Source organism: Phaethon aethereus (assembly GCF_964289735.1).
Source record: "Phaethon aethereus genome assembly, chromosome: 16".
Taxonomy (NCBI): domain Eukaryota; kingdom Metazoa; phylum Chordata; class Aves; order Phaethontiformes; family Phaethontidae; genus Phaethon; species Phaethon aethereus.
The window spans coordinates 16,595,574-16,617,257 of record NC_138592.1 but is presented as its reverse complement, the minus strand read 5'-3'; the positions used below and the strand labels follow the sequence as shown (position 1 = coordinate 16,617,257).

At 48.2% G+C, this 21,684-nt stretch overlaps 1 protein-coding gene across 1 annotated transcript in view; it reads right to left on the bottom strand.

Moving 5' to 3' along the window:
* The window catches only part of LOC309410746 (uncharacterized protein), a gene marked incomplete at its 5' end in the record, with an annotated part of 54,225 nt that overhangs the window by 9,159 nt on the left and 23,382 nt on the right, over positions 1–21,684 (bottom strand). The window contains 16 exon segments of the mRNA XM_082007192.1: positions 771–930; positions 2,190–2,515; positions 2,947–3,090; positions 3,948–4,117; positions 4,323–4,450; positions 6,745–6,938; positions 8,832–9,062; positions 9,269–9,415; positions 9,698–9,842; positions 10,788–10,970; positions 11,409–11,587; positions 11,915–12,076; positions 12,383–12,481; positions 12,970–13,066; positions 13,659–13,886; positions 15,174–15,280. Of these exon segments, the coding sequence (XP_081863318.1) occupies positions 771–930; positions 2,190–2,515; positions 2,947–3,090; positions 3,948–4,117; positions 4,323–4,450; positions 6,745–6,938; positions 8,832–9,062; positions 9,269–9,415; positions 9,698–9,842; positions 10,788–10,970; positions 11,409–11,587; positions 11,915–12,076; positions 12,383–12,481; positions 12,970–13,066; positions 13,659–13,886; positions 15,174–15,280 (2,700 nt within the window).

Here is a 21,684-nt window from a genome sequence, read left to right as displayed (position 1 = left end):
ACACAGACGCACAGAGCCTCAGGGACACCGCTGCTCCTGAGGCAGCGGAGCGGGAACTAGAGGAAGCAATGAAGGAGAAATCACCTCAAGCAAATCAACCACTGGAAACAGAAGGCACAAAGCCAAGGATTCAAACTGAGCAAAATAAGCTAGAAACAGGTATCCGGAGGCTGAGGGGCCCGAAGGCGGTTTCCCCATCCCCAAAGGAACGATCAAACTGTCAGGCTTTCGTGCTTTCCAACCTCAGAAACGAAGCTCTGTGGGCGGGGTGAGTGTGAGAGCGGGTGGCTGGCAGGTGAGGTGGCAGATCAAGCATCCCCACATGGAGAGAGGGGCTGCCAGGGATGCTCAGGAGTAGAAGTGAAAGGGAGACAATCAGCATCCTTCATGGGGCATCTCCAAAATGCCCGAGGAACCGGCTGAGATGGAAGTGACTTCCACAGACTGCCATAACCACTTCTGTTTCACCAGACTGCTCAGTGCCCGTCGAAGGCAGAAACGCCATCTGGGGACGACGTTTGTAACAGAGGTACTGAGAAGCTCCAAAGGAGCCTTCCGTTTCTCCTCAGAGATTTAATGCCGTGAACCATGAGAGAATAGGGGAAAGCACAGGCAGAACATCGCAGATCCAGCCTTGACCTCCATGTGCAAAGTCCCTGGGCAGAGTACAGCAGGTGTGTACGTTGTTGGGAGGGGAAACAAGCTGGGGCCTACAAGCTGAAGGTGGGATTCTATGTCCCTGGAGAAGAAGATGCTAGTGCCTAGCTCACCTGGTTGTTGAGCTCTTGTATTTCCCTTCTGTGGTCTGAATGCAGCTTCTGGGCCTGGTGAACAGCAGAAAGAAGCTGAGACACCTCGTTTTGCTGGGCAAGGTTGTTTTCTTCCAGGGTTCTGAGGCTCAGTTCCTTCTCTTCCAGAGACAAGGTCAGCCTGCCAGACAAAGCATGCAACTCATTGCTACGTGGCATAACGTTTAATAAACTCTTAGGACTTCCACCACCAAGGGGAAAAGTGCTTTGTCTGCTGAGGTTTGTCTAAACATCCGGGCTGCTGCTTCAGTCCTAAGGCAGGTTGGCAGCCACACCCAAGCATGTGCCCACTACGCTTGCTTCCACAGAAGAAAGGGGAATTACTGCCTACATACCCGATCTTTCTGGAGATGGGAATGTGAATAGAAACACAACCAAGTCCTGAAATGAAGACATCAGGGAAGAGGAAAGTTTTTCTTCTGACTAATGAGATGCCAAGGGAGACGTTTTGTCAATAATGCAGAGACATTTTCTCCCCCTAGCTTGTATGCCCTGATAGGAAGAGCAGCAACTGACAGCAAGGTGATCCTTGGGGAGTTTTGCCAGCACCCATATCACTTTCAGCTAGAGAAATGACGGCTGACACCAGCCGTGGTAATGGAGGCTTGGAGGAAATGCTCAGATCCGTATAGAAGTCGCAGGATCCCTCGCAGGGGAAGCAAGACTGCACTGCCTTTTATTTCTCTTCTTCAGGGAAGACATGTGCTGAAGACTGGCAGGACTTTACCAGGGGAAGTAGCCTGCCTACCCTTTCTCTTCTTTCGTGCACTCCTTGGACAGTCAGTCCTATCTGCAGCTGCTGAGGCTGGCAGGGACCCTGCTCGAGCCTCTCCAGACACCTGTGGGGATTTTCTGAGGAGCGAGGAAACAGATGGCAATCAGAAACATTCTTCTTTCTTGGGTGTCTCAGAGGGGAATCTGGCTTAGTTCAAAACCATGGTTTTAAGATGGCTTCTCCCAACCAGAGGTATCGGGATGGAAGACCGATACAGATCCCAAATGCTTCAAGTTTACTGGACCCGAGGAGGAGCTGATGGATCAATCCAGCTCACTGTACTGCAGCTCCACCTGCCTCCTTCGGTGCATTTCAGGTTTGAACCCCCTGAAAGTCTCGTTTATCAGTATTAATGTGCCGACCTAACAAAAGAACACCGCCTTTGAAGGAAAGGACTACTCCAAAAGCCACCGTCTTCAGAAAAACAGTAACTGAAGGATTAGAAGAAAATGAAACACAGCATCAAGAGAATGAAACATCTCTGCATGGGTAGTTCAGAAGTCTGCTTTTTAGGAAATGCTGCCAGAGCCGCTTGTATATGCAAAGATCTGGAAATGGCATCAAGCCATCAAACAGAAGGGAGACTCTCACTGGCTTTTGTTTACCTGGCTTTTTCACTCTCAAGGACCTTCAGCAAAGCCTGAAATTCTCTGTTGCAGTGCTCCGCTTCTTCCCATCGACTCCTTTCCTCCTGCAAGGACTGCAGACACGCTTGCAGCTCCTCATTCTGATGTTCTGCCTCCTCCCATTGACTCCTCTTCTCCTCCAGGATCTTCTGGAGGTGCACAACCTCCAGCACCTTCTGCCTTGACAGTTCCTGTGCCTCACTCAGATCTTGCTGAGCTTTGCGGCCAATCACTTGCTGGGACTCTTTGGAGGCTGCTAACTGAGACGTCAACTCTTCCACCTCAAGCAAAACAGAACAAAGCAGTCAAAGACTACAGCTTGTCACTGCCAGACATATCACACACTGTGAGGAAAGGGACAGAACAACTTTAAATTTCACCCTGTCACGACAGTACTAGATTCACAGTGGATACAGCCGACTTGTTGAAAAATCCACGTGGGTCACCACGTTCATCTGAAAAACCACCTCACGAAACATGGCTAGCAGTAACTGGCCAGCAGAAATCCATTCTGATGATCGCTGGCAAACAGGCAGAGGGACTAACCCATCTGTCCAGGGCAGCAGCTGCAATTCAGCTGACCAGTAAGTCTCCTTCAGACCAGCTGAGATGGAGACCACAGTAAGGTGGCAGTCGGAGGGACTACCCCATCAGCCTGCTGCTCTGCAATGGAAAGGCAAGAAGGGGAGAGACCACCTGTTTGATGACTGGAGTCATCTATTGCTGTTCCAGTCACCTGGTTTCGTAGAGCATCCCTCTCCTGCAGAACAGTATTAATTTCCTCTTTGGTGGTTTGGATTTCCTCATTGTGCCTCTTCTCCACTGCCTTGATCTCTCTCCGAGTTTTGTCCAGCTCTGCTTGCAGCTTTTCTGTGATGTTCTGTAAACACAAACGGAGAGCAAGTTACTGGGACGTGCCATCAGGGTCACCTCTCTCCTCTTCCTGTCTCAGAATCACATTCACTCAGCCACTTCTTTCTGCTTTTCTGCCCCGCTCTGCTTCTGCTTGCCTGAGGAGTGGAGGAAAAGGCTTCAAGATGAACTCCCAGACAAGCTCCGCAAAAAAAAAGCAAAGCTTCATCCCTCCCACAAACCCCCACCTCAACAGTGCACAGCAGTGGCTCTCTGCCATCCATAAATCATGTCCCATCAAGGAACTTAAAGGGAGGCTCAGCACAGAGAAGAACCATAGAATCATTTAGGTTGGAAAACACCTTTAAGACCATTGAGTCCAACCACAAAGAAAAGGGGATGTCTCCTTCCCCTCTTTGATGGCTGCCTGTTTCCTAGCACCTCTCTTCTCATGATTTCTCTCTATTCTCAGAGTCTCTATTTTCAAAGCTCACCTGCCTTTTCATCAATGACAAGGTGCAGGTGGACTGCAGGGTGAGAAAGAGACCAGTACCCTGATGCCCTAGTCACAACACAGGCCACGAACTGAAGTACCAGGAACCAGGGGCCTGTTCCGTAAGCTGCCACGCTTTGGGTGGAGACCACCCAATCTTCTGTTGAACTCGTCTTACGCCCACACAGAACCTGTGGCTGCATATACTCTCCCACCATAGCCCCGTGGGTCTTCACGGGCCTTCAAGTGCGAGCCATTGGCTCTGCTGCCTGGCCTAGCAACGTGTGGCCTGTGACAGATGATTGCTGCCCTTTCACATGCTCAGGCTGTTCTTCTCCTGAAGCCAGCCCACAAGGCTTGCGTCAAGAATTCAGAAGCATATTGTTTCCTACCAGGTCTTGCAGGAGCTTGTTTATTTCCGCTTCATGATCAGCCTCCCGAAGCTGGAGGGTACTGTCACACTGCTGTTCTGTCCGCAAGAGCTGCTGCGCCATGTTTTCCCGTTCCTGCTTCATGAGAGATCGCTCTGCTTCCAGCTCATATCGAAGGCACTGCACTTCCCCTGCAAACACGGCAAACAGCAAGATTCAGAGTCTACACAAGCAGCGCTTCTGACTTTACTGACCTTACGCCATTTGAATTTCGGTCTAGGAGGGATCTGCCTCCAGCTCCTTCACTCCTCAGAAGCACTGCGGACACAGAGCCATTTTTATACCACCTTCCCTAGGGCAGGGCACCACCAGAAACAAGGCACATGAGGCTCTCACCTTGTATCACCTCCTTGGCTTGCTTGACTGCGTGAAGTTGGATTTCAAGCTGACTCCTGCTGATCTCCAGCTGAAATAAGTGCTGCTGAGCCTCAAACAGGCTGGATACCAGGGTCTCCTTCACAGACCTGCAAGTTGTGAATACGGAGAGAAAGGAGCTTCTTGCTCCTGACATCCACGCAGACTTATGCCAGTAGGAAGTCGTTCAAGGTCCCTACACCTGAGGATGGAAAATGGCTTGCATGGAAACTTGTATACAGACATCACATTTCTACCGTTGCAAGAGCAATGCAGGCCCCTCCGAGGGAATGCCCGGGCTTTCCTTACGACCTAGCGTAACGCAAAAAAGCCCAGCCGAGTTTGATCTCAGTAGACAAATCTTAAATTGCTGTTGTCCGATCTAGGACACGCGGGTAGCTGTGCCCACAACGTCTGTGCCGGCAAGCAAAAGCCCAGCCTCTGCTCGCAGCCCTTAATCTCATCAGCACTTCCAGGTTGCTCTGCAGCAGCACAGAAAACAGAAGAGTATTACCCTGACTCGTGACTTTTTAGTGCTGTTCATAGCATAGGTATAGGTAGGTAGTTTTCCAGACTCCCTATATTTAAAAGGGGCCAAAGAAATACATCAGGTGATATAGTAAAATCTCATGCTGGTAGCAGCATTTGTAAGAAATCAGAACTAGATTTTATCTGAACAAGAACGATCTGAAAGGAGAGACAGGTATCCTTCCGTTTAAACGCTGGGAAGGTCAAGAGAAAAACTTGCTACCTTTATTTCCACGTTGCTAACTAAGTAGGCAGTAGCCCAAATGACTTGTCACTCCTTAGACAGGAAGCTGTAGTACTGCAGAGGCAAACTGTTACTCCAGAGACTTCAACCAGCTGGTGCATAGATACACAGGATTCTGGAACCAGGAGCTGCAGTTACCTCCCTGACCTCACACAGCGCCCTGCGTGCCAGCGTCCTCCAATACACAGCACCGCCTCACTAGTACAGGGATGCCATCAGGGTAACGTCCTTCAGGGCAACGGGGCACCCGAGTGGTACAACAGTAAAACCCTCAACGGGAGGATTTCACTGCTTTGATGGACAACGGAGGATCAATCTCCAAGAAGGAGAACAAGCACAGATTTCTGATTACGCCGATCTCGGGCAGTCCAGAGTAAATGTGCCCCATTTCATGGATAAATAGAACTCAGGCTCTAAAACAGAAAAGATGGGACTCCAAAACTGTGACAACAAAAGGCTCTTGAGAACAGCATCTGGCAAGAACAGTTGCTGATTTTTCATTATCTATTGCCAAAGGTTCTTCATAACTAACTGATCTCTTTTTAAAAATAGCATTTATCTCTTTGGCGGAAAAAAAAAAAAAAAAGGAGCTGAACATTTAATAATTTAATAACAGCCCAATAATTGACCAAACATAATTCAGTTGGATCAAATAAGAGAAGCTGGAGCTCCAAAGAAGCAGCAGCTCTCAAGAAACACACTGAGTCAAAATGGCGTTTATCAGCTTTGCTAACAACATACTCTGGAGTGGTAAAGTGTAGAAGTCAAGAAGTACGACAATCAATCTCAAATACCAAATGTACAGATCTGCAAGTTCAGGAGTCTTCTAAAAAACACCTAAGAGGAGGACAAACATCTCAAGTCTTTTTCTCTTTTTCTTTGTGGAAGGGAAAAGCAGAACTTGTCACATGTGATCTCAGAAACCCGATACAGCAGAAGCACAGAAGCTTGTTCCTTCCCTGTATAACTTCTCCACAACGTCTGTCTCTGAACAGCAGGTGGTAAGGAGCCCAGGACCCAGGCATCAGTGATGGGCAACAATCCCCAAAGACTGGTGAGAATTCAAAAGAGGTTTCTCTGCTGCTGCTGTAACCAGCTCTAGGTCCTGCACCATACTTGACAGGAGTTAGCTTAGAAACAGAAGGCCCTCAAGATTTTCAGCCTCTAGCTTCACCCTAAATGGCAGTGTCCTCCTCACAATGTCCGTACGCAACAGCCTTGAATTCTGAAGATCCCATGCCAAGCTACTTATTAAGGGAAGATCTATGTTCAAAGGCACAGAACAAGAAACCAAAACTAGAGAGAAACTTCAGGTTTCAGTAAATGTCTGCATGGTTTAATTGCTACTCAACGCAGAGCCAAGTTGGCTTGCTTTGGACTTCACACCTGTGTGAAGTGCAAGGGGGCAGAAACATGAGCCCAAGGCTCAGGGGAGCTTTAGCTGTCAGAAAATAACACTCAAATCATGGTAGACTCTTTTTTCTTTTGGCTCGAGAGTCTTCCATTTTCTGTGCATGGAAGGTGAAAACATCTGAAAAGCACGCAAGATGCAATAAAACCTCGTGTAATGATTACCTTTATAATTACAGACATTAAATAACGTCCTGCCTAGGCTCTCCTCCCTGCCTTTACCTGGTTTCCGCCAACTGCTCTGAAAGGCCTTGGTTGTCCCGCTCCATGGCTGCCAGTCGCACCTCTAGGGCGGCCTTCTCATGCACCAGCAATTCCTTCTCTTTGGATGCCTCGGCCAGCGCGTGCCCTTGGCGACAGGACTCCTGGCGCAACTGCTCCAGACCACTGCTTGCCAACTCTTGCTGATGGTAAACCTGAAAGCGGGACAAAATACAGTTAGAGCCCTTTCTCTGGAGTTCTGTGCAGAGCCAGCCAGTGCCACTGGTGAACCAGCTACCGCAGAAAGAGCTCCTGTACCGTGGGCTGAAAGCTTAACAGCATCTGCTGTATACCGCGCTCATACCCTGGGCTGCCAAAAGGCACTGGCACCGTTAACTTGGAAGAGATGCGTAAGGCCCTGCTGGCGTGCCGGGGACCACACAGCTCCTTCACGACAAACGTACGTATCCCACACTACGTGTTTTCATGCACAAATTCTGCATTTTCCAGAACTGCCACCTTGCAAACTGACATTCTACCAGGATCTATTGTAGTGCTGGAAATTTTCAGGAAGGTTTGAGCAAAAGCATCTTTGCTCATGGGAGAAAGTGAAAATACACATGGTTTCACCTTCTAGAAAAAGAAAATACTCAAAGTGTCACCTACTTTGGTGTCTAAAGTCTGGCTGATGTGGCCAAAGAGATGGTAGACTCTGTTGGCACAGTAGCTCATGTCAAGAACACTGTTTACTTGTCTTACACAAACAAGTTGTCTAATATACCTTGCTGGTATTCCAGCTTGAAGATTAACCACAATTTTTGGGCTTTTTTCTTCAGTCTAACACCGCTGCTGGGTATTTGCCAAACATACCACATACTCCAAAACTAAGGCTATCTAACAGAGAACAGACCGTCAGAAACAAACAATTCTCTCAAAGCTATCCCATAATACCCAAGATCATACATTGTGACACTGACATTTCCGTGATGACAAACTCCCTAGTCTCCTCCAGGGACATGATTCTCCCAAGCTCTTCTTCCAGGCTACCAAAATCAGTTAGTCCTGACTGAAGAGTCTTGTGTGATCACCTCTTTCTCCTCTTCTTCCTCAACGCCTAAAGAGACTCTAACAATCCATAGAATCACAGAATCATTTCGGTTGGGAAAGACCGTTAAGATCATCGAGTCCCACCGCACACCTAATAATGGCCAAGACTGACACCCACCTCGCTACAACCCCCGTTCAGGTACTTGTAGAGAGTGATAAGGTCTCCCCTCAGCCTCCTCTTCTCCAGGCTAAACATCCCCAGTTCCCTCAGCTGCTCCTCATCAGACTTGTGCTCCAGACCCCTCACCAGCTTCGTTGCCCTTCTCTGGACACGCTCCAGCACCTCAGTGTCTTTCTTGGAGCAAGGGGCATAAAACTGAACACAGTAGTTGAGGTGGGGCCTCACCACTGCCAAGCACAGGGGCACGATCACTGCCTGCCCTAGTCCTGCTGGGCAGGACCTGTTTCTGACACAAGCCAGGATGCTGTTGGCCTTCTTGGCCACCTGGGCACGCTGCCAGACGATACGCAGCTGGCTGTCGACCAGCACCCCCAGGTCCTTTTCCCCTAGGCAGCTTTCCAGCCACAAAGTTGCATGTATGTCTTACAATACCATTTCAACAATTTCAGGATGTCACTGCCGCTCTTAGCAATACATGACAGCAGGCACTGACTTGCAGCTTTGTCCCGCTCTCTAGGCTCAGACAAATGGAGTTTTGAAAGTTGCAGACTTCTCAATGAAAAACATAAATAGGAACATGCAGCCCTGCTTTTCACCTCAGAAAAAGGACTCAGAGCTACACAGTTTGCTGCTTTGGCCACATGTGAGAGTAGTAGCCCCACTCAGATTCATGGACAATGCAATCGTCTCTTTGCAGCTTATCAAAAGCTCTGCAAGCCATCAAGACGTTTCCAAGAAGAAGTAAACATGACAGTAAAAGCATGACCTCCAGCACTGCCATGTGTCTCCTGGACAAAACCACTGCAGAATCCAACGGATGCAGCTTCACTGAGCCAAGCAGCCCAATGCCCACCCAGAAGCACCAGGTTTTTGGTCTCACCTGACTGAGTTTCTCTTGGGTTTCTTCCTTCTCCTCTGCCAGCCACCTCAGCTCTGCCTGCAGCCTCTCCTGTTGCTCCTCTGCTTCCTGCAGCAGCTGCTCCAGGTGGGCTTTCTCTGCGCAGAGCTCGTCATTTGCTCTTTTACACAGGCTCAGCTTCTCCTGGTCAGACATCTTTGCTCTCGCCATGTCGGCCACTCTACCTGACAGAACTTCATTCTCTTGTTCCAGGTACAATCACAGAAGCAGAGAGGAAACAAAATACAGTTTTATGTATAAATAAAATACAGAGTTTACTATGAAGAAGCTTTGGCATGCACAGGAAGAGGAACAACATGTCCATATTCAGTCAGCCGTACGGTCGGAAGGCAAGAAGTCTCAGAAGCAGCAGCAGCTGGAGACAAACACCTCACAAGCTCTTTGGCAGCGCTGCTCACCTGCAGCACAAGTTTGTTCAGCTGCACTTTATCCAGTGCGAGAGCTTCATTGATGCTGCTCATGGTTGCTGTTGCAACATGCAGATCAGCATTTTCAGCACTCGGCTCACTGTGAGCCCCGGTCAACTCTGCTACCAACTGCTCAGCCTGAAGAGACAAAAGAACAACATGACAATAAAAGCAGGAAAATCCCCGACTTCAAGCAGCAAGCCCACACCCCCGTGTGTTTCTGACATACTCCCAGTTCAGCGCTCCCAATAAGCACGTGGGGACTAACTACCCCAAAGAGCCTGGGTGCTCTGATCACCGTTTTCCAAGATGGAGAACAACGTTGTCCCTGTTCTCTACTGCCAGAAGCAGCATCTGCGGTGGTCTTGTTATCACAACTCCCTCTCCCACAAGTGCTGCCTAGCAAGATGGTGACCATACCTTCTCCAGTGCCACCGTAAGCTCGTGTTTCTCTTGCTTCAGCAGATCCCTCTGAAGGTGCGATTCCTCCAGTGCCTCTCTCGCGACTGCCAGCTCACTCTGTAATAATGAATGTTTGCCTTCAAGTGCGGCTAAGTCCTTCAGTCTAGGAGAAGGGGAAAGGCAAACAAGTGGTTAATGTAAAAATATGCTCATTTCCAAAACCAAGAGCACATCCTGTGTCCCAGATATGGCAGTTTGAATGACTTCCAACAGCTTCCTATTTGCACCTAACAAATACTGGAATTCCCTGACTAGAGCTGCCTCACTCTTTGTCATTGATGTAGGTGAAACACTTGTCACTGAGAAAGTAAAACAAGCTTCCAGAAATCACAGAACGTTTCCAAAAGGTTCAGGTACTCTCAACCGCTTCCTGCCTGTTAGTTCTCTCTCTCCTTTTCCACACATTGGATACGAGACTTTCCAAAGTTCGTCTTTGGGCAAGACAGACTTTCTAAGTCCAGATTCATATTCCCATAATTGCTCTTGCCTTCAGCAGTGAGATGAAGGAAGAGCCTGCAATCTGTTTGGGGAGGAGATGTGTATGAATTTCCAGTCCAATAATCATAGGATCACAGGATGGTTCAGGCTGGCAGGGACCCCAGGAGGCCTCTAGCCCAATCTTCAACTCAAAGCACCTGGGGTCAGCTATGGGATCAGCCCAGGTTGCTCGAGGCTCTCTCCACTCGGGTCTCCCAAATTTCAAGGGATGGCATCTGGATGGCCTCCCTGAGCTACCTGTTCTGCTGCATGATCGCCTTCATGGTTCAAATTTTTTGTTCTCCTTGAATCCAGTCTGAGCCTCTCTTGTTTCAGCTTATGCCTGTCAGCAACTACTCTGGCCAGGTTTGGAATGACTTTTTTTAAAGGGTCATAAAGAAAGTACAAGGAGGCAGCTATGCTGTGTGTCAGTAGGTAGCCAGACCTGCCCACGCAGTCCCATCACCCTTCTGTGCTACAAACGAGGAGCATGCAAAATTCATTCTTTTACGGTGGGCCTCCTCAAGTCCAGCAATGCCCACCCCTGCCCAGAGAAAGCTTTAACGCTCACAGGAGCTCCTGGTCACAACGTGCTCTCTCCATCGCCTGTTGCTGCTCCACCTTTTCCCTCTGGGCTGAATCTCCCTTCAACTGCAGTTCAGAGTTACTTTGACGCAGACGCGAGGCTTCTTGCTCCGTTACTTCAAGCTGTTGCTGTAGCTCTTCCCTGGTTTGCTCAAGGTTTGCACAGTCACTGCAGAGACAAGGCTCACTTAGAAGAACACAGAGGCCTGAAGAGTCACAGGTCCCATTTTCATCACGCCAGGATGGAGTTGTGGGGAGCACGGTAAGGAAGAACTTGCTCTCCCCCTTGCCAGGTAACCGAGGAGGGAAGGAGAAAGGAAGGCAGGCTTTTGCCTTCATTCAGTGAGCAGCAGTGGCTAGGAAGGGCACCCAAAGAACACAATTCAGAGAAGCAGCATGTCGAGAGGGAGGCCTCTTGTAGTCCAACAACGCTCGGAATCTCCAAGACAGCCTTACGATGCACAGTAGAGCATGAAAAGCAGTGACAGGAGGATGACAAAGTGCCAAGCGTGGCAGGGCAGGCGAGTTCTTTGCCCATAAATCCTCCGGACTCCCAGCACTGGAAGCAGATTGCCTCTAGAGCGCAGGAGGAGGAGGAAACACTCACCTTTGGAGGGCTTCTGCCAGAGCCTGGAGGTGCTGCCGGTGGCTGCTGGACGCCTTGCATTCCTCCTCCAGTTGCTCAAGCCTTTGCTGCAGCTTCCTGCACTTCTCTTCCTGCTGTCTGTGCTGCTGCTGCAGGAAATTGAGAGAGTCCTGCCTGGCAGAAAGCTCTTCTCTTACGGCCTGCAAGGAATGGGCAGGGAAAGAGCACAAAAAAGCCATAACGAGCAGGGAAGATGGCTCCAGGTAGCTGGAGTGGAAGCAGCAAGCAGAGAGACAGCTCGCCTGAAGGCAAAAGCTGTCACGAGGGGGTGGAGATCAAGGAGAGAAAAGAAGTAGAACACAGAGCTGGCGAGACTGCCAAGGTAATACTCAAGGTAGCAATACTCAATAGCAAGAGTGGGCAGGCTAGAAAGGAACTGGCTCAACTGGCAAAGTAAATGGAAAGCTGTCAAGCTAAGCATGGCATTAGCAGCTGAGCCAGCAGGGAAGACAAGCAGAAATTCTCACCTGTGTTGCTCCTCGCCTCCTTGCCAGTGCTTCCTGAACCAATACAAAGGCACGCTCTGCATCAAGGGGGCTCAGACAAGAGAGGATGTTGCTAGGCTCTGCATGCTGGGAACTCTCAGGGCAGGTAATGCTGACCGTACTGTCACTGTCATCTAACACCACCTGAAAGCCCGCATCAAGCCGTTACTCTTTGCTCATTCTATTGGGCTTCCTTTATCTATTTCTCCTTTTCCCCCCACTTCACCCTAGAGTCATTCAAAACTCAATTCTCTCATTTCTTCAGTCAACAAAGCAGTTTTGTCCCTGTGGCCACAAGTGCTCCGCGATTGTGGTCCCAACTCCTGAGCAACCTGATCCAGTTAAAGATGCCCCTGCTCACTGCCGGGGGGTTGGACTAGGTGATCTTTAAAGGCCCCTTCCAACCCAGACTATTCCATGGTTCTATGAGTCTCTGAACTCTGTACTCACCTCCATTATATCTTTTATCAGCTTCTGGAGGGAAAGATTCTCTTCTTTGACACTTCTAGTCAATGAAGCTTCATATTCTTTCTCTAATCGACTTCCTTCCTGGGAACAGAATAAGGCAAGGGTGGGCAGGGGAGAGCTGCTCCCCTCTGTAGCATTCCCATCCTCAGTAGCACTGCCATGCCGATAAGCCTCAGCCCTAGTGACTCCAGTATATTCCCTCCCACATCTATTCAATTTCTTCTTTGCAAAAACTAAGAGGAGAAAGACCAACAGCTAGTTTCTACAGACTGCTGTCAAGCTATCCATTCCAAGGAACTCTCATCCCTAGAGACTGAAAGCCACAGGCACAATAGCACCGCTGCAACCCCCCTGAGGAAGACACCTGAACTGTCTCCAGCCCCCCTGCCACTGCCTGCACCTGGACTGACTCCACATGGGCCCAACGCACGAGGAATATTGGGCCATGTGCCTGACGTTCCCAGACAGTTAGCACCTTTGCCACTCTTTCTCTTGAGGAAGCTACACCTCTTTGTGCTGAGCCTGGAGAGCAAACGCTGCGCCACCTCCCAGATAAAGGGAAAACATACTAGAATCTCCACGGTGTCGTGAAGTGTCCTCATGGTCGTCTCCTTCTCCTCATTCTGTTTCTGAGACTGTACAAGCAAGGCCGAGAGCTCCACCACCCTGAGAACAGAAGGTCCACGTGCCATTCCAGAAGCATTGCACACCATCGCCTGTTAAAGAGCTCAGCAGCTCCCAGAAGCATAGCAGAGAAAGTTCAACCCAGAAAATACAGCAAGGGCAGCATTCATCTCTACAGGTTCATATGCTCAATGTTGCAAAACAGCACTTCTTGCCCCAAAGAGGCCTTCTGCACTCAGCCTTGCAAGGACTTGTCAGTACACAGGTGCTACACTGCTTATGATGGCCCTGGGCAAATGCCTCCCAACTCCCTTTAGCACAGCCCTGGCTAGCAAAAGGGCTGTACGAGAGACAGAGCTCTCTTTATACTGGTCTCAACCGCTCACCAAGAACCACTTAACGGCAAAAGCACTGAAAGACGCAATCTCTTTTCCAGTCCGGGCTTACTCAGAAGAGCTGCTGTCACTCAGACCGTTTTTTCTGTCCTTTCTGCGGAAGGCAGTACTTTGACGAGGGACAGAAACAAGGCTGTGCACAATGGCTGTGTTTTAAACGTGAGCACAGCCCAGCTAGGAATCCAAGCAGCAGCCACAAAAGATCACGCTGGCAACAGCCACATTTAAAACACCTTCACCTGTCTTGAAGCTCCTTCTTCTCCAGGTCCCCCTTGACTTGTAAGCTCATCACTTCCTGAGTCTCCTGGTTTATCTCCTGTCCCGCTTGCTGCTCTGCCCGATCCTTGAGGACAGCTCTACCCAGCGTGATGGGCTGCCGGAGCTGTACGACGGATTTTAGATGGGAGCAGTTTACAAGTATAGATCCAGAAACCCTCATTTGCTCTGCCTTCAGCTCAGACAGATCTCTGAAGAAGAATAAAGAAAGAGCTCATGTTCACGCCACCATCTTTAGCAGCCGACTCACCTCTGAAGCACGTAATTGTGCAACAGTAAAAGCTGGCAGGAAAGATGACATCTTCGTTGCGGACGAATCATTCATCTGACACTTTGGGACCAGGACACATGTTGACAGGTGAGCAACAAGTCTAGGGACGGTTGAGAAATGAGCCTGTTTTCTCCTCAGAGAGAGGAAGAAATGGAGGGCACAGCCAGAAGTCTTCATGAGCCTCTCACTACTCTTATTAACTGTTGCTCCTGCTCTCTCTTATTAATATCCTCTAGTTATCATCAACAGATGTAAGGCATTTTACCAAGGTCCCCAGCTTCTATACCTACCTAGGGGATCAGCCTTAAGCGGGCTATTATTATCAACCCTTGGACTGCTAAGAGGCTCACAACAATATCTACAGAATAAACATTCCAGCAAGGTGCTGTAAGAATAAGCTTAAAATGTTGTAGCAAAAAAAGCACAAATATCACAAGAATTGAATAGTAAGTCAGGCACACTCCACACACTAAGGATGGCTTATCGCCAAAGAAGGTAAATGGCTGACAATAACCCAGAGTTGGAAATAAACTGCATGCTGACACCAGAAGAAGGTACTGTTACGGCTACGCTACATTTGTTTGTGTAGAAGGCAACTGTGAGAAAGGAACTTCAGAGAGCCCAAATACAAGAAAACAATCACAAAAAGAGGTATTGGACTAAGCAAAATTAATTGGATAAATGCAGAAACAGGGTAGAGAAGATATTCTTTCTCTCAGCAATGCTGGTACAGGACTAAGCACATACAAAGCGACCAGAATAAATGTAAGCTGGAATTGAGAAGAAAAAAAAAAATATATCCATGAATGATCTCTCCATCGGGAGCAGTGGGAAAAGAAACTCAGTGAGATTTAAGGCAGATTTTCATCATTCTATAGAAGGGACTGCTCTACGTGCGGCATGCATAGCGCTGGTGAGTCTCTTCCAATGTGTCCACACTCGCCCGTGTCTCTGTGAATCACCAAACATCACCATAGTCAAGTCACCTGTTTAGGGCCCCTGCATTGCTTCTAGCCCGAGCCCCTCAGCTTTAGCTGAAAACCAGCATCGAACAAAAACGGTTCTGAAAATAGCCTAAAGCACGCTTAATGCTTTAGGAGAAATCCGAGCTGTAGCCGCAACTAACGTTAACATCGCGGCTCCAAAAGCAGGTGTGAAGGGAAGCTACAGCTCTTCTGCAAGAGCTCTAGCCTTAGCTTCTACTCACCGGTCAGTGGCAGTCTTCATTGCCAGGAAATGACGGCGGAAGGTTACCGCCTGGCGCCACAGGCCGAGGAGACGGTCATCTTCACCCCTTAAGTAGCTGTCATAAAGCTGAACGTGCAAAGACAAAAAGAAATGCCAAGTCAGCCTTCGCTGCCACTGCACAAGTCTCTCTACACAGGAGAGACTACAGCCACCATCCCCAGGTCTCCTTTAGCAACCACTGCAACAGGGGCATCAAGGGCTCAGGAGCCACCACAGAAGCATCCTCAGCAGACCTGCCACCTGACTGCCAAGAAGGGAACGTCCACGCTCCTCCTGCAGGAGTGGACGGCAGCAAAGCAAACTGATCACGATTCCTCCTCTCGCCTTGCCGAGGTGTCCAGCGGTCGTGGTGGAGGAAGACAAAAACAAGCCCCTCCGAGACCCGCGTCAGATTTCCTGCCAACAGGCTGTTACGGGAGGTAAGGGAGGCCTGCCTTGTTCTTCTGCTGGCTCCTCTGAACCTCAAAGCACACAGTCCTCTCTGGTCTCCACTGCTCTAGATGGACACTCCAGGACTATTAAAAAGACGAGCGGTCCTCTGTGACTGCCCTGCAGTGCCCAGCAACAGCAAGCATTTGCCTCCAAGACCGAGCAGTACGCTCACAGCAGGTGGGCACATTCCATCACCACAATTTGCTGACACTCCTCCATCTCACACCCCTGGCTTCTGCTCGTCAACACCAACACAGCCTCAACAGAGCCACAACCTTCCCACAGCAAGGCCTCTAGGCCACAAATAAAATGCACTCGCATTCCACCCTGGCATCACCCGTGACGCTCCCGTAGCCGCTCCTTACCTCACGTTCAGCGCGCCATTCACTCTCCCTCAATTCCAGCTCCTGCTGGGCCCTCATCCAATGCGCCGTCAGTTCTCCAACATCTTCTCTGAGGGCTGAATTAACCTCATTCGCTTTATTGAGGTGCTCCCGCAGGACAGTGTTCACTTTGGCCAGGAAAACCTTGGAAAGGGAGAAACAGCAATGAGGCCTCTGAACAACTGCTATCCACAAGCAGCATCCCCGTCATTTCCCAGCTCCCTCCACACAGACTTTGTTGTCAAACCGAGAGGCAGTAGAAGTGCTTTCTAGCATTAACTGAGAGCTCTCTGTGAGGGCAAACTCATTTGCTTAGGCTGGAAAGGGTCCTTTGGAGGTCGCCCGGAATAGCCCCCCGCCCAAAACAGAGCTGTTCGGCACACACTCCTAGGACTGCCCCACGGAAAACAGACTGTGGACCTTTCTCCTTTCAAAGCCGCTTGCCCAGCCGCTTCCCCTGGGGTGACCAGGTAGCACTGACGGGTTTCCCCTCACTTCCACGAGCATCCAGGGTACCAAGTACCACTCCTTCCTGGTACCTTTGCTGCTCCTCTTCCCACTGAAGCAGTGCTTTCTCCAGGCTGTGCTCTTCGGCGGCTTCCCACCTGCCTGCAAGGGAGCCCTGAAGGAGAAAGGACATGTTTAGTCAAATTCTCCTGTTCCCTTCGCTCCCGTCAGCACCCATCGCTTTCCCCTCCCTTTGCTGGCTATCATCTCAGGAGCTCGGGGCTCCTTCCCGGCGTAACGGTGTCGTGACTACGGACAGGAAGGGAGGGGAGGGGCGTTACTAGCTAATGGCAGCAGCTCTCCTCAGTCTCCCACTGTTGCACTCTCACAGCGAGGCATCCTCAGCTCATGACCGCGAGCGCTCACTTCGACCCGAAGCCCGGGAACGCTCTCCCACTCTCCTGCCCTTCGTTCCCTGGGTTCACTTTAGCCGTGAAGCGGAAAGAAAAGCGCAGAGCCGGCTCTGCATGTCGAACGCCAGCATTCTCGCCTTCCAACGTGCCATGTTTCAAGCGGCTCAACTCGGGGACTTGTGCTGATTGGGATTTTTGACCCATTGCTGTTAACATCTACTTCCTGATTTGTGTCTTTAGAGAAAAGAAGACAGAGGGAGGCCAGGCATGGCACAGCAGAACTCCCTGTGCACTCGATGCCAGGGTATCGGAAAAGGAGAAGGTTCTAGTTACACTAAGAACCCCTTCAAAGGTTTGTCAGACCTCTGCAGTTCAATCATTCCTAAAATAAAGACTATTTCATAATTGTAGTGTGTTAGGTATCAGTAAAGATCAGGGGAAGGATCTGATGGCTACACATCAGCTGGGATAGCCTGTGATGCTGTGAGCATGGTGACATCCCTGCAAAGACATCCACTGAATTTTACAGCAGAGAATTTCAGGAGCTCAGCGAGCAGTAAATCAACACAACATGACAAAAGAAAGAGAAAAAGAAAAACGTTGTTAAAACTTCATCCTGGAATTTGAAAGGGATACGGCTGTTAGGTGCCAATCCTCTGTGACACTCCCTGGCAATCACACACACTCTCTCCTGGAAGATCTGAACGTCCCAAACGCACGTGCTGCATTACACATTCAATGTCTGCGCAAACCTATATCGCTCATGTGAACTGCAGACCTGATGAGAATGGAGATGTGTAAAATTCCAAGCGCATAACAACGCCCCCAGAAATTTCTGCAGTGAAACCCACCCTTGAATTGTTACTACCTCCCGCATTCCCCTTTGAATCTTTCCTGCTCATCACACTTTGTGATAGCGTTGTCCCAAACATGGAGTCATATAGCCGGTGCGCAACACGCCAATATACACACAGAGTTATTTTATTTATAGCATATTTGCGCAGATACGGGTGCTAGGTGGTATTCTACAAAGCTAGCACCCCACACAGAGGAATTACCACATATTTATCCTGTTACATTATCCTGTTATCAGCAAAAACAACAGAGAACCCACCAAGGTTAAATTCACTGGCTGGTAATTACCACATTGCCCGTTACTGGTTACACATACTCAAATTGGTGCGCATGGTCCTAGAAAGAGTAGGGGGGTAATTCACAGAGTCCCTCACTTGACTCGGTGGTCACGATCTCCCTCTGCCACCTTTACCTTTATCCCAATTACTGTGGATTCTGCTGACCTCATGACAGTTACGTTTTTCAAGAGTGCGGGAACAGCTAAGTCTTCACGGTTTACTGCTTAAGTACAAACACTTCTTCGTCTTCTTGACCACCAGATCTGGTTTCATTCTAATGTTGTAACCTTTATGGTATTGTTAACTCCTACCCACCTGCACACTAGAGCCTCCCATTTGCCTCAGGTAACTACTATTATGGATTCTCCCAAATGACTGGATGAGTCGCAAAACTAGATTTCCTTCACACACAGTGAGCATTAAACAAATTGAAACCACTGCCAAGACTTTTGCTTTCCCAACACTAAAACAATTGGCCTTGTAGACATTCAACATCTACATAAGCAAATTGCATTTTAAAAGTCCCTGGTCAATCGAAGCTTGAGTTCTCCAGATGGCGTGGAGGTTCACGTTTCTTGATCTGGTTCTGGTGCCCTTTTCACTCGTGTGTAGTGTATCCAGGAATCAATCCCCTCTACTTTGACTGCAGTATAAGTCTTTAATAGTACAGTATAAGGTCCTTTCCACTTCTCCTTTAGTGGTTCATCTTTCCAGGTCTGTAGGTAAACGGTGTCTCCTGGTTGGAATGGGTGAACTGGTGTATCCAATGGAAGAGAAACCTTTTGATTTAGGTACCCGTGCAGTGAAGATAAAGTCTGTGAAAGAGAAATCAAATATTCTTAACGTTGGTCTGTCCTTTTATATGCATTTGGTCTCCCCTGATGGTCAGAAGATTCGCCTTCCCATATACAATCTCAAAGGGACTTACTCTTTCCTTAACCCTAGGGCTTATTCAAATTTGCAACAGAGCTAAGGGTAAGGCCTCTGTCCGCTTAAGGTGGGCTTCCTGACAAAGTTTTGCAACTTGTCTTTTGAAAGTCTGATTCATTCTTTCTACTTTCCCACTAGACTCTGGCCACCAAGGGGTGTGCAACTCCCACTTAATTTGTAAAAACTTGCACTACTTCTGCAGTAGAATAAAGCCCAATTTCAGAAGAGATACCTTCTGGAATACCAAATCTAGGTATAATTTCTTTTAACAAAATCCTAATCGGTTCTCTAGCTTTGTTGGTACAGCAAGGAAAAGCCTCTGGCCAACCAGAGAAGGTATCTACTAATACCAATAGATACTTATATCGGTTACATCTAGGTAATTCTGAAAAGTCTGTTTGCCAGTATTACCCAGGAGTTATTCCTTGTTTCACACTTCCTCCTATAATCTTTTCCCCAATTTTGGGTTATTGGTACGGCAGATAGTACATTTCTTCACTACAATGGCTGCTACAATCTGCATTTTCAGTCAAAAAAAATTTCTCTTAGCAGTTATTATCAGCGCATCTGCTCCTGTATGTGTTTCTTGGTGTAGTCTTTTAAGCAGATTTTCCACCATTTTCTCAGGGACCAAGAACTGTTTTAGTGGTGTTACCTACCATCCTTGATCATTTTTGGTGCAGTCTAATTGTTATGCCAGTTGGTTTTCTTTCTCAATGTATTTTGGTGGCAGCAATTCTAAACAAGACCCTGAATTAAAGCTCCTTCTAGGTTTGACTCTTTTAGGGCTGGCTCTCTAGCTAGCCAATCTGCTTTCTTATTTCCTTTTATAATTTCATTATTTCCCTTTTGGTGGGCTCTACAATGCATTATTGCAACCTCTTTTGGTTGGAGGACTGCTTGTGATAGCCTCATAATTTCTATTCCATATTTTATGAGAGTCCCCGGTGAGTTTAATAGCCAAATTGCCCCATGTACATGTACCACTCCAAATGCGTATTTGGAATCAATATATATATCCGTGTTCTTTCCGCAACTTAGTTCCAGTCTCGAGGAACTTATAATTAATAGCTAAATTAATAGGAAATAAATTAATAGCTCAAGGCTATTAATTCTGCCTTTTGAGCGGATGTATGACTAGGCAGTGCTTTGGTTTCTCATGTCTGGGTATTGGTTACCACTGTGTATCCAGCTCTTCGTTTTCCTTCCCTCGTGTAGCTGCTGCCACCAGTGAAGAGCTCCACTTCCGCGTCAGGCAGGGGTTCATCCCGTAGGTCTGGTCTGCTGGAATACACTTGTTCAATAGTGGTCAGACAATCATGTTGCAGTTCATCAGACTCAGAGATTGGGAGTAAGGTGGCAGGATTCAAGGTGGAAGTCAAAGAAAGTGTGACATCACCTTCTTCTAATAACACAACTTGATATTTAGCTAACCAATTTGGGGAAATCCAGTGGTGTCCTTTATTTTCAAGGAGGGATCATACAGCATGAAGCACAAGCACAGTAATGGGTTGCCCCAGTGTCAGTTTTCAAGATTCTACAATTCGGGTTACAGTTGCTACTACTGCCCTCAAGCAGGTAGGCCAACCTTTCCTGACCTCATCCACTTGTTTGGAAAAGTACCCCACTGGTCTCTTCCAGACTCCCAGGTTTTGTGTTAGTGCTCCCAATGCTATCTGTTGTCTCTCATGTACATATAATTGAGAGGGTTTTCTTAAATTCGGTAGTCCCAAGGCAGGGGCTTCCATCAGTTTTCTCTTAATTTCATCAAAGCTTTCATGGCATTTTGCTGTCCATTCTAAGATCCCTCCAAGTCCTTTTATAGCAGCATACAACGGCTTGGCAATTAGTCTGAAATTAGGAATCCGTAGCCAACCCCATCCGGCCATTCCTAAAAATCCCCTTCATTGTTTCTTTGATGCAGGTACTGCAATCCTACAAATAGCCGCCTTCCTTTTGGTACTTAATTCTCTTTTTTCTTTTGTAACCTCAAATCCCATATGCTGGACTCTTTCTTTTCCGATGGGGTTTTTTTCTTGGACACTCGGTAGCTGGCTAAACTGTGCCATTGCTCTAGTTCTTTTGCCAATGCATTACCAAACAGTGTGGGGCTAATTTTGAACCCTTGAGGGAGGACCGCCCAGCAGAGTTGCATTTTCTGTCCTGTGGTCAGGTTTTCCCATTTAAAAGCAAAAATGGTCTGGCTCTGTTAGTTCACAGGTATACAAAGGAAAGCATCTTTCAAGTCCGATACGGTAAAATAGGTATCACTATCAGGATTGAGGCGAGGAGGGTATATGGATTTGGAACCATAGGGGCACGTCTGTAACTCTTGCATTAACCTCCCGTAGATCCTGTATCAACCTATATTCATGAGAGTGAGGTTTCTTTACAGTCAGAATTGGGGTATTAAACATTGACTGACATTCCCCAAATTGTCTATGTTCTAAGAAGGAATTGTTTATAGGCTCCAGTCCCCTCCAAACTTCCCATTTAATAGGATATTGTTCCTTTCTTACCGTCTGGGCTCCTGGTTTTAGCTCAATCTTGACCGGAGTCACATTCTTTGCTTGTCCTGGCGTTCTCGAAGCCCATACTAAAGGTATCACCGCATCCAGAATGCCTCCTTCATCTGGAATGCCTCCTTCTTCCACATCATTATTCTCAGTTAACAAACACATCTGGGCCCTCCATGCATTCTCTGGAGGAATACGTAACTGAACAGAATCCTT